General features: G+C 37.5%; 1 protein-coding gene across 1 annotated transcript; it reads left to right on the forward strand.

Moving 5' to 3' along the window:
* Positions 1-1,521: 1,521 nt before the first annotated feature.
* On the forward strand, positions 1,522-6,072 carry LOC142638299 (DNA repair protein RAD51 homolog 3). The gene is made up of 9 exons (XM_075812321.1): positions 1,522-1,754; positions 3,371-3,469; positions 4,275-4,397; positions 4,602-4,635; positions 4,707-4,777; positions 4,868-5,094; positions 5,229-5,360; positions 5,556-5,622; positions 5,741-6,072. Exons 1-9 carry the CDS (start codon positions 1,643-1,645, stop codon positions 5,914-5,916), a joined length of 1,041 nt encoding a protein of 346 aa, XP_075668436.1. The 5' UTR covers positions 1,522-1,642; the 3' UTR covers positions 5,917-6,072.
* Positions 6,073-13,512: the final 7,440 nt, after the last annotated feature.

A 13,512-nucleotide genomic window follows, 5' to 3' on the forward strand; every position in this document is an offset into this window, starting at 1 on the left:
TAAAAATTTTAGCATTTAGTATCTCAAAATGTCACTTTATCAATTTTAACAACTCATTTTACAATATACTCAACATTAAATGTTCTATTAATTTACCATTTGGTTTAAAATAATATAAACTAATTAAAATAATAAAAAACAACTACACAAACCACATTTTCCACCACAAGCATTAAAATAATAATATATTTTTTAAGATTGGAGCTACAGTGAGCTCAAAGATGAAAGCTCATTGCAACTCAGATTGTATTTTTTCTTTTTAAGTTTAGCATTTTTGTTGTAGCTTGTTTTTTGGTGTTTTTACAAACTTGATGTTAAAATTTAGCATTTATAGCATTTAGCATTTTTTATGAGAATGCTCTTACTGTATTCACCAAAAGAATTAAAATAAACTTGGTTTGGTATATTAGCAAACTCAAAATAGTAGAAATACGAGAGAATACTAAATTTGCATACGTCCAAAACCATCCTTTTGTTTTTTTCTTTTGAGACCAGTGCATGGTATAGGAAGTCAAAATAGGAATTCTATTTTGGTCCTAATTTGATTATCTACATGTGTTATATATTAATTTTTAAGGACTTTATACAAGAGCTTTCCCACTAATGTTACTGAAGATGGTTAAAAGCTTTTTGATTTCCAATTTTGTAAAATTTCTAAGAAACATAGTAGGTACTAGGTAGTGGTAAAAAATGAAAAAGGTTTTTCCAAACTATTGGTCTCCTCTTACTTTGTGAGTTTCAACTAGTTTTGTTAGTAAAGTTTCTTACTATCACAAACAAAATAGTTTAAAATTTTAAAAGAGTTTATATTATATAATAATGAAAATTACCTTATATAATAGTTGTATGGAGTGTTCCTTTCATAAAATATGATCTCACTATTACATTATATTTGAAAATTTATAAAGAGATAAAATAGAATAGAGTAAAAAATAGTATAATGTATTTATTCTAATAAATATAAATAAGAGAGTTAATATAAAAAAAAAAAAGGAAAAGTAAAAAGCAAGACTTAGATAATTCCCCTTTACATTTTATTATATTTTGAAGAAATACTTTGGAGGAAAGAAAATAAAACAGGCTCTTAAAGTTTAAATAGCAAGACTTTGATAATTTCCCTATTAAAATTCTATTATGTAAATTTTTTGTTATGAGATTAAAGTGTTTTTTTAAGGTTAAGAGGGCGTTTGGATAGCGCAAATGCGCGTCCACGTCCAACTTTTTTTTTTTTTACTCGTGTTTGTTACTGTTCATAGGTCATGAACAATGATTTTAGGCCAATGAACAGTAACGTTTGGCATGAACAATGTTTTTTACCTATTTAAAAATTATTTTACTACAGTGTTTTTAATTTTCAGTTTTTAATTTTCAATTTTCAACAATAAATTCTATCCAAACAGACTCTAAGTAGTCACTCAACTTAAATCTTAAAAGAAATTTTTTAAAAACAACAGTAATTTGATACGTGCATCAATTTTGTCCAATTTTAAATCCCCCAGCCAGACAAGACTTTCCCGCATTTCAACACACACTCTTTGAAGCGCCACAACTCAGTGAGCACGCAAATTCCTCTCTCTCTCTCTCTCTCAAACTCAAACACTGTTTGGTTTCATTGTGAGAGCTTTCAATCAAAAGAGTGAAAATGGAAGTGGGTCGGTTGCCCATATCAGCATCACAGAGAAGCAAACTGATAGCAGCAGGCTATACAACTCTCTCTTCGTTTTCTTCTCTCTCTCCCTCCCACCTTGCCAGAGGTTACATCTTTTTCTTTGCTTTTCTTTTTTTTCTTTTTTTGGGGGGGGGGGGGGGAAATGGACATTTTGTATGTGTGATATTGTTGATCTTCATACCAAAACTTCTGTACTACTTGGCTTTGAGTAATTTTTGGTCTCGTACAGTTACCGATGTATCTCGCTAAGTGTTTGATGTAATTACTCTCTCAGTTTGTTCCTGTAAAGTTTAGTTCACGGGTTCTAATTTATGATTTAATAGAACCCAGTTGCAGAACCAGATATTTATATTTCTTTTGAGATTATTGGCTACTTGTTACTACAGTTTATTGATCCAATCACATTGCATACAGTAATTTTAGTATTGTTGGATATAAGCGTGTGAATAGAAGTCTCACGGGGCAAAAAAGATAAGGAACTCAAAGAAATTTTTGGGATAGATACAATAGGATTTAAACACCATTGGGTTTCTTTTTTGAGTTAGCAGGATTTTATACTAAGTCCCTTATTCAATGACAAGATATTTTACTAGTTGAGTTAACTCAAACCCATTAGAACTTGAAGAATTAATATAACATAATTGGGCCCTAATTCATAAATTGAATCTGATGCTAATACTTATATTTTTAAATATAGAAAATGCTAACATTGCCAATTACATAGTTTGCACAATGAACTTAATATTTCATGTTTTGTGGATTTGAAGAGAAGAGGAGGGCACAGTTACTGGAATTTCAGTTTCACTATGTTGGCACAGTAGATTGTTTCCATCCTAGACGTGTTAAGGCCCTCACTATATCTTTCTCCTGGAAGAGCATTTGGCATGTTAAGGCCCCTAAGAGGGTGTCTTTCTTTTGGTGTGGGGTTGGATTCTCACAATTGATAATCTTGTTAAGAGGGGTTTTACCCTAGTCAACCGGTGTTGTGGGAATTGCTGGATCATCTTTTGCTACATTGTGAGTTTACACTTGCACTATGGAGTGTAGTGTTTCAGATGTTTAAGATTCAGTGGGTGATGCTGGAGAGGGTTGTCTCTCTTCTGATTTGTTGGCAAAACTGGTTGGGGAAACATTTCTCAAATGTTTGGAATTTGGTGCCAGGGTGTCTGATGTGGTTAGTGTGGAAGGAATGAAACAGCCACATTTTTGAGGATGTTAAGAGACCTTTTGTCTTTTGATCATTTGAAGTCCATGCTAATCAGGTCCCTATATGATTGGTCTCGGGTTAGGGGTTTTACACACTGTACTTGTGTTATTGATTTCCAGCACTCTTTGAGTTTCTCATTTTGATTTGGTTGTAATTTTTTTAGATACTTTGTGTTCATCACCATAAACATAGAGTTCTTGTTTCTTTATCAATAAATTGTTATTACTTATATATATATAAAAGATTGCTTCCACCCAAGACAATAACAAACCTTGTGTAATTTGAATTGATCATCATATTTTTCCTTTTGCTTAAAGTAAAATATAGTCTCTCAATAAATGCATTTAGGAATGACCTTGATAGTTTTCTTTGTAACTTTTGTGCTAGCCTTAAAAGCCATGTCTGCGTTTTTCTCACATGAATCAGCTTCTTCCATATCTTTAATGTGTTAGATTGACATATTCTAACATTTATTTTTTCTAATCCTTGAACAGATCTAAAAATTTCGGATAATGAAGCTGCTGAAATTATGAGGGTTGCATCACATAGTCATAGGTTGGATGGGTCAGCAGGAGGTTGTGGTACTGTTAATGGTATATATTCTCTCCATCATATGTCATTATTTAAGTCTTTCATTTAAAAAATTGAAGACTTTTCTGGAACAATCTTAGGAAGTTTTAATGAGAGACCTCAGACACTGTGATACCATTATACAGGACACTTATTTTGTTCTCCCTGAAGATGCTCTGCTAGCCCAAATCTCAATACTTGTCAAAATAGCATGCTATATAGTCGAATCTCGATACTTGCCAATAAAGCATTCTATTGTGTCAATATCAAATTGTGTACCTTCTTTGTTTACGGTCATCTCTTACAAATAATGTAATTTCTTTTTCAAAAATGCTACACACTTAAGTGCACGCACACATTATACAATTTTCAGTTCTGGTTAGGGTATTCAAGTGTTATAGGATCAGCTATCCTCTTGTGTGAATAATTTAGTTAGGTTACTTTTAGTGAGATGCCATTTCTTGGCCATTTTGTACTTTTTTATTGGAAATTACTTTGAGAATGGTTGTATTTTCTAGTTGTTCATCTCTCTACCAAGAAAAAGAAAGAGAGACTTGAAAAATAAATCTTTGTTGAAATTAAGCGGTCCTCTAATTTGGTTGAAGCAATTTTATTATTGTGTTCTACTTTTGTTTCAGTATCATCAATTTGGTTAGTAAAATAATCTATTCAGGCCTTCTTCTCTCCCCCCCTATGAAAAAAGAAAATTGAGCCAAGGCTATAAGTCTCACTGGGTTGCCATTTTCTTTCTATTTAGGAATCTGTCTACCTACAGTTATTATTATTATTATTATTATTATTATTTTTTTTGCTTTTCATTTTGTGCAGGTGCGCAAACTGCTTGGGATATGCTCCATGAGGAGGAGATGTTTCCACGCATCACTACATCTTGTGAGGATCTGGATAACATCCTTGGTGGGGGAATAAATTGCAAAGAAGTTACTGAAATTGGTTAGTTTTTCTTTTTTCCTAGTTGAGATGCGCGCAACATTGTTCCCTGTCCCCCCAAAAAAATCAATAAATTAAAATAAAAGTACATGCTATGTTGTTATAATCATCAATTTACATGTTTTCTGCACTTTGTTTATTAGCATAAATACTTGGCAAGTTTTTTTTTGGTGAGGAGATGATGTTTTTTGTTATTTGATTGTTTAGGTGGAGTTCCGGGCATTGGTAAAACACAGCTGGGGTACGGGTCATCATTATTCTTTTTTCCTTGTGGGCATTTTTTTGGCAGTTAATGTTTACTTAAACTTACAGGATTCAACTTGCTATCAATGTTCAAATTCCTGTTGATTATGGTGGCTTAGGAGGGAAGGCAATATATATAGGTAAGTTCCTCGAATTCATAACTGTTCCTCACTGACCATTTGTTGCAGGTCTCCAACTGCTTTTCATATTTTTGTTTTTGTGAAGCTTAGATACAGAAGGCAGCTTTATGGTCGAACGTGCTTTACAAATTGCTGAGGCATGCATAGAAGACATGTCAGAATGTGGTGGCCTTTTGCGGAAGGATTTTCAAGCTTGCCAACTTAAAATGCACCCCAACAATATCTTGGAAAACATATTCTATTTCCGAGTCTGCAGTTACACCGAGCAAATTGCTCTTATAAATTACTTAGACAAGTTCATCTCAGAGCATAAAGATGTGGGTACTTCTTTTTAGCTTATTAATTTTGTCCCTTGCTTTAGTGTTTGTCTGTGTGTGAAGTGGTTGCTTGCTGATGTATAAATTTATATGTTTTTGTTGTCAATTTTTTTTATTACTAAAATTTATTTCAGGTTAAGATTGTTATTGTTGATAGTGTTACTTTCCACTTCCGCCAAGATTTTGATGACATGGCCCTCAGGACTCGATTACTAAGCGGAATGGCTTTAAAGCTGATGAAACTTGCAAAAGATTTTAGTTTGGCGGTAAGAATTAATTTGGTCTCTTTGTAGGATTTAACATGGTAAACTTGTGGCAAACTTGCTATTGCCAATTCAAGTAGAGATTTGAATGCAATGGAACCAACTTGTATTTCTCACGTTCTCTTTTGTAATTAAAGTCTTTACAGGCGATATCTGACCAAATTTTCTTGTTCTAATATTTTATGTTATTTTCTGCAGGTTGTTTTGTTGAATCAGGTGACCACCAAGTATATAGATGGTTCATTTCAATTAACTCTTGCACTGGGTAAGTATTTTCTCACTTAGCTCCCACCACCTTCCTGAATTCGTAGTTTGCGTAGTCAATAGTTTACTTCCCATTGCCACTTGCCCTTTTTTAAGAGTTGTTTCATCTTGCTTGGCAGGTGATAGCTGGTCACATTCGTGCACAAATCGAGTCATTTTATACTGGAATGGCAATGAACGATATGCATACATTGACAAGTCACCCTCCCTCCGATCAGCATCTGCACCATATTCTGTGACCTCTAAAGGTATTAGGAATTCTGCTTCAAACTGTAAGAGAATCAAAATGATGTGAGATTTAAGATAGGGTGAGATACAACTTAAAGTTCCAACATCAGCACCATTGGTAAGTTGTTAAAATAGATTTTTTTTTTTGGTAACAATTGTTAAAATAGATTAAAGCTTGATCATTTAAGATAATTACAGTAACTAATATATTTTATTTGTGTCAGTTTGGTTTAGCTTAATTTTTATTTCAAAAAACAATGTACAGAAGTCTCACCTTTTTCAAACAATAGCTGTACTTTTGTTCAGCTTATTTTTAATCAAAGCAAACCAATGAATAAGAGCTATATCAATGGCGATCACTTTCAACAGCTTTGGATTTGTGTTTTTTCGAGTTGAATTGCTTTTAATTAAATTTCAAATTTGCCTTGCATAAATATAAATAAATGAACCTATATGGGTCTCAATTCAGATGGTAATTGAGTGAGTTGAAAATGAATCAAGTCTTACGTTCAAGTTCTATCAACAAATTATTCAGCCAAAAAAAAAAAGTTCTATCAACAAATTAAATAGAAAATAAAAATGTCAATTCAAAATTGCGTGGACTGCCTAGCATACAAACAAATAGCTACTGTCACTCGTATTACTGAAGGACAGGATAAAAAAAGTTAATAAAAAAACAGACAGAAAATTTAGGTGGTATTTGGTGGTTGTTTTCAAACAACTATTTTCAATTTTTAAACAACATTTTACACATTTTTATACTTTTTTATCTACATATATTTTTACAAATATTTTCAAACAACAATTTTTAGTTTTTAAACACATGTATGAAACGAGCTCTAAGATGCGAAAATTGTAAATATATAATTTTTATTTATATATATTATCAATAACTTAAAAAAATGTTAACTTTCAAAATCTAACATCAAACAGAGTCAACAAAAAGTAACTGCTTTTATTTTATATTATCATATAAGTATTTATATTTATATCTATATAATAATATAAAATAAAAGAAGTTACTTTTTGTTGACTCTGTTTAATGTTAGATTTTGAAAGGTAACATTTATAAGCAGTTACTTTATATATTGTAATCTTTTTTAAATTTATAAATAGTGTTAGATTGAATTAGTTTAAATTAATTAGAAATTGTCCTTTTGGACAAAAGAATCCAATACTAAACAAATTCTTATCAAATTAGATTGTATAGTTTCTAAATAAATTTTAAATAAATTAAGTAAATTATTTTCTACAAATTCTCTATTTTGATTTTTGATTTATTAATATTTATTGATTAAAAATATTATATATAAACATTGTTGTAGGGGTATTGGGCCCAATAGCATATGAAGGATGGCCCAACGAAGTATTTTGGGCTGGAAACCCAAAATCCGAAGACATCAAAATGGTCGTGGACTATTTACATATCCAAACACGTCCGAGGAGTAGATTTGTCCTCGGATTTCAAGGCCGAGGACATAGAAAGAGAAGTTTGGTATCCCTGGGTTATATTATAATGAGTCCTACAATTATGGGGATGCACAGTATACGTGGAGGGCGAGAGAAAGAACGGTGGAATGTCTAAAAATAAAGCTACCACCGCCCATACATTAAAAGCTGTAAATTGATACAACGTTGTATAGATGGAAGGATGGGATCTGATGAACATCGAGCTTGGAACTTGGTCCCTAATCCCGGCGGAGCTTTAGGGAAGAATGGATGGGACAAGTATCCAAAGAGGTTACAATGAAAAGTGGAAGGTGATGAAGGGAAAGGAAAGGATATAAATAGGAGGAAAGGCATACGAAGAAAGGGGGGACTTTTAGAAAAAGAGATAGAGCCAATAGTAAATGATAATCAACACTTGTATCCAAACTTGAGAAATATCATTAGAAACCAACCTCGGACACAATCAGGGACGATTTCAGTCTTACTCTTTGCAAACGATTCTTTCCTTGTTATTGGCCCAAAGCTTAGTTCTTTTTGTAATTGTCTAAACCATCCTTGAAATCTAAATTACAAGCCCATCCTCACAAATTCATTGTAAAGAAAGGTCTTTCAAGCCATTTTCTCAGTCGTAGTTTGGGAACTTGAATTGTGTCCTTACATTGGCGCCGTACGTGGGAATTTAGTCTTTAAGGAAGTTTAGGACATCATGGTAGGATCGGGGACCACGACGGTGCGGAGTCGAAGTGGGCTCTCGGCGTGAGGATCTCTCCTTGCACCATCCCGATCACGGAGAGGCCGAGAGGGAAGTGTACATACTACACATACCATCGGAAGTGCAAGTCATTCGCAAGGAGGAAGCGAGGCTCCTTATGAAAGAAATGCCGGGGCCGTACGCAGAAGGAGATTGACGGCCTAAAGAGGAGATTGCGCCCACGAGAGGCGAAGGGAGAACTCCTCGACCTCGACCCTCTTCGGAAGGATCCGAGAGGATGACAATTACGGGCAAAGATCCGAACTCCCCGGGTGAATATGCCTCTTCCGAGAAGAAGACTGCATGGGAGACGTGGCGGAGACTACCCCACGGGGGCTTAGGAAATGACGCAATGGGAAGAGCATTGCACCGAATCTCGAGGTCACCCTTCGCGCGAGATTGGAAGAAGGAAGGTTGCCTCGGCGCTTCATACGGCCTTCACTCTTTACAATGGTCGGACGGATCCTGGAGAGCACGTAAGCCGCTTGACGGAGAATGGCGGTGCATTCCGGGGAATGAAACTTTGTTATGCAAGATTTTTCCTTTTAGCCTGGGCCGTAGCCATGAGATGGTTTGACGGCTTAAGGGCGAGGCTCCATTGATTCTTTCAAAGAGCTTACTAGGGCATTTGGTTCTCGCTTTATCACGTGCGGTAGAGTTCCTCGTCCATTGGATTCTTTACTATCCATGGCCATGAGGGAAGGAAACCACTGAAAACATATTCGGACCGGTGCGGGAAATGTTCAACGAAATTGACGGAGACTTTGACGATGTAGCAATAAGGACCTTTAAGGTCGGCCTACCAACGAGCATGACTTGAGGAAATCCTTAACGAAGAAACGCGAAGCGTACGTCGATGGATCGCATCGACGAGTACAAAAGGGTTGAGGAAGATCAGGCGAGGGAAAGGGCAAGGCGAAGGTTATCCCACAAGAAAGGAGGGATTTCGAGGTCGGACCGATACAACAACAATAGGCCTACGCGGGATTTTTCCGGGCGGGTGGCCACATGCCCCCACAAGTGGTCAACACACCGTCTTCGAGGAGCCGGTGCCGGCGTTGGAGAAAATAAGGCATGAGCCTTTTTTCAAATGGCCAAATAAAATGGCGGGGGACCTTTGAGACGCAACCAAAATCTCCACGCCATTATCACCGAGAGAGAGGTCATACCACCGAAATTTGTCGCACTTTGTGGAATCATCTGGAACAATTGGTTAAAGAGGGAAAGCTGAAGCCGGTTCTGTACCAACCCAACGGGCGAGGAAACCAATCGGGAGTGGCAAACCACGACGGTCCTTCATCCGGACCTCTAGGCCTATCAACGTCATTTTGCGGCACTGGTAGGAGTTGGCTCGGCTCCTTTCAAGGGTAATGTCGGTTGCTCGAACATTGGCCGAGGAGTCACGGGATCGGCCAGAAGAGGATCAGGGCAAGTATCTGCCGATCCTAAGTTTCTCGAAGAGGACAAGATGGGGACCATCAGACCTCGTGATGATGCCTTAGTGGTAACCCTCGAATTGGGAACTATGATGTAAAGAGGGTAATGGTTGATCAAGGTAGTGGTGCGGATATCATGTACCCTGACCTATTTAGAGGCTTGAAGTTAAGAGTTGAAGATCTTATGCCATATGACTCACCCCTTGATAAGCTTCGAAGGGAGAGCTGTCGTTCCGAAGGACGGGATATACTGTGCAATCCGGGTCGGAGGTAGTAGACGTAGATTTCATCGTGGTCGATGCCTACTCTCCCTATACGGCTATTGTGGCGAGACCTTGGCTGCATGCGTTAGAGCTGTTTCCTCAACCTTGCATGTCAAAATCAAATTTCATTCGGAATCGAGGTGGTGGAGTTACTTGGGAGTCGGTACGTGGCTCGACGGTGTGTCACGAGTAGTGCTGCGTCGACGGAACCGGACTCCGTCCTCGGCTAACGGTGAAGCATAGCAATCAAAGTCTCTTCCCGCGCGAGGTAGATGAAGCAACGTGTGAAGAATTGGAGAAAATTATCATAGACAATGATCACGAAAAGTTCTTCCGGGTTGGAGTTCAATTGCCGCGGGAAGAGAAGACGAGTGATTTTATTTTTAAAGAAAAATATGGATGTATTTGCTTGGAACGCGTATGAGGCCCACGGGGTTGATCCGAACTTCATATGTCATCATTTAAGGGTCAATCAAATGTAGTGCCGAGGATGGAAGTTGAGTCTTCGGGGAGAGTAGAGTTGATTAAAAACCTCGAACTCGTCCTCGGAATACGTACGTCAACTTCTTCTTCTTCTTCTTCTTCCTTTACGGTAAGGTAGGAAGATGCGGCTTCACGAGAGGTTAAAATTGTGGAGAAAGGCTTGTGGGAATCCCAACCTAACAAATGGTGGCGGTTGGATTGGTTGGGTGACAAGGTACCTTGAGGAATGGTAGTCCCCGGTAGCAAAAAACCCTCCGGCAACGCTAATCCGAGGAAGACGAGGATCGCGGGCTTTAATCACGCACTTCGGCGCACCGAAGGCTTTTGATATTGGAGTGTAGCCGAGGATCGGATGAGCCGCACGGAGTTGACCGTCGGTGTGCACGAAGATCTCGGCTTGTAGGATCTATCCACGCCCCGAAATCCACAAGGTTAGGATGACGATCCGCATTGCGTGTGGATACTGGAGAGTTGTCCAAGTAAAAGTGGGTAAAGAGTAAGTAAAAAGACGAAAGATAAAAGTATGTAAAAGAAACTTCACACTGGAGTCCGCACTTGTCGGACGGGGGAGGCGAGTCGTGCCAATTTCACGATATGATCGGGAAGTCATTTTAGGCCCTTATTTGATTCGGGCGGACATTGAATTAGCGACTTAAGGTGTCTAGACTTTAGGTAATATTCATCTTTTTTGCTTAGGTGATGGAGGTTATAAACCCAGGTTCACGTCGTGGTGAGTGAGCCCTAGGTTCATCTTCTCATTTAAAGCGTCTAGTGGAACCTAAGATCCTAAAGACATTTGGGGCACCTGGGTGGGAGCCAACCTAAAAGCCCTAAGATAATCCCTAGTCACGGTTCCCACGGGATTTTCATTCCCCTTCGATGAACGCAATCATCGGGATTACAACTTCCCCCGTTTTTCTTTTTGTATAAAACTCTTCCTCGTTACGGTACCTAATGGATACATCAGGAATTTTGTACTTAACCTTAAAGCTACATTCTATTTTTCGTTTGAATCCACCGAGGACGCAAATCTACCCATTCTTTTGAAAAAGGCGGGGTGTGGAGAAAAAATAACTATGCCGAGGATGAAAGACACGTGAAAAAGAGAAGATGGGAAAGAAAAGAAACAAAAGAAACAAAAAGTGATAAGGAGGGGCGAGTATTCGAAGAACTTACTTTTAAAAAGGAAGAAAGCACGGTCACCTCGGACGGGGGTACTTGAACGAGAGAGAGAGTACGGGGAGATGAAAAGTGTGGCGGGTACGTTATGAGGTTTCTGGACGTAGTGTGAAGAATTTTGAAGAAAATTAGTATTTATATGTCAGAAGATGTTTTAAAGCGGGCGAATTCCGCCTCGACCCAAGAATCGCTCTCGACCGTTGGATATGTGTCATATTAATGAAACGTGGGGGACATAGAAGCGCCAACAATCAATTCGGGGCGTTTCGCATACCGAAGCATTGGGAACACGCGATGGGTGATTCGGAAGTTATCTCTGTCAACAATGTTGCCAAAAGTTCGAGGGTAACGGGGGTCTTTTAAGTCGAGATTCTATTTTTCTCCGAGGTGAAAAAATAAAGAAACTCGAGGGGCTATTGTAGGGTATTGGGCCGATAGCATATGAAGGATGCTACGGCAAGTATTTTGGTGGAAACCCAAAATCCGAAGACATCAAAATGGTCGTGGACTATTTACATATCCAAACACGTCAGGGAGTAGATTTGTCTCGGATTTCAAGGCCGAGGACATAGAAAGAGAAGTTTGGTATCCCGGTTATATTATAATGAGTCCTACAATTATGGGGATGCACGGTATACGTGGAGGGCGAGAGAAAGAACGGTGGAATGTCTAAAAATAAAGTACTACCACCGCCCATACATTAAAAGCTACGTAAATTGATACCTTGTATAGATGGAAGGATGGGACCAGACATCGAGCTTGGAACTTGGTCCACTAATCCCGGCGGGCTTTAGGGAAGAATGGATGGGACAAAGTATCCAAAAGGGGGATTGCAACCCGGAAAAGTGGAAGGTGATGAAGGGAAAGGAAAGGATATAAATAGGAGGAAAGGCATACGAAGAAAGGGGGGACTTTTCTGAGAAAAAGAGATAGAGCCAATAGTAAATGATAATCAACACTTGTATCCAAACTTGAGAAATATCATTAGAAACCATCCTCGGACACAATCCGAGGACGATTTCTCAGTCTTACTCTTTGCAAACGATTCTTTGTTACATGGCTATTGGGCCCAAAGCCCGTTCTTTTTGTAATTGTCTAAACCATCCTTGAAATCTAAATTACAAGCCCATCCTCTACAAATTCATTGTAAAGAAAGGTCTTTCAAGCCCATTTTTCTCCCAGTCGTAGTTTGGGAACTTGAATTGTGTCCTTACAATTGTTTTATTCTATACATTATGCATTTTAGCTATTAATATGATTTAAGTATAGAATGGAGGAAGATAACTAATTTTTTTTTTTTTAAGATTTATAGTGTAACTACCCAACATTCACCCTTCTAAATAATATTCAATGTAATTGTAGTTTAAGCAGCGGTGTTAGTGTTTGCCAAGATCCACAAACATGACACAAATACAATACAGGATACGGGCTTCTACGGTAATTTACTTTTGAGAATGGAATTTGGTCTTAAGCTTTTACTTATAGTATCACTCCAAAGGGTCTCACAGTAAAGCATGGTTTTTAGACTTTGGACAACTCTAATTTTAGAGGAAGTATATGTGTAAGAAACTTAGTGGATGGTGTGCACATGTCACACATGTAACATGTCAGCTGCTTGAAGATTAATTAATTATGAGCTATGGGTCACGATGGGGTTGAAGTTTGAATGACAAAAGGACCAATTTTTCGCAACCAACTTTGAAAGTTTTTTATGGTTTTGGAACAAATCTTCAACTCAAAGCAAATCTTATTGTTCTTGACTGTTCCTCCACCAAACCCCCTAACCTCTATCTTTTCAACAACCCACCACTCCTTGGCAAAAAATTTGAAAAGAAAAAGTGGAGCAATAAAATAAGCATTTGGATCTATTGCAAATACTAATGAGATCATAATTTGATATCAATCTATTTTTTAAAATTCTGCCAATCATTCATGAGACTCAACCATCACATTTCCCCTTAGCTCATAAAAGACCTCCAAAAAAAATCAACATGGTTCTTAAGGATCTTCATTCTATAATTTCTTTTATCTAATCGTTTGAAATAGTTAATTTTTATTAATTTATTTAACTTTAAAAAGGAAAAAATCTTTTAAATGTTGTT

This window comes from Castanea sativa, chromosome 6 (assembly GCF_040712315.1).
Source record: "Castanea sativa cultivar Marrone di Chiusa Pesio chromosome 6, ASM4071231v1".
In the NCBI taxonomy this organism is placed as follows: Eukaryota; Viridiplantae; Streptophyta; class Magnoliopsida; order Fagales; family Fagaceae; genus Castanea; species Castanea sativa.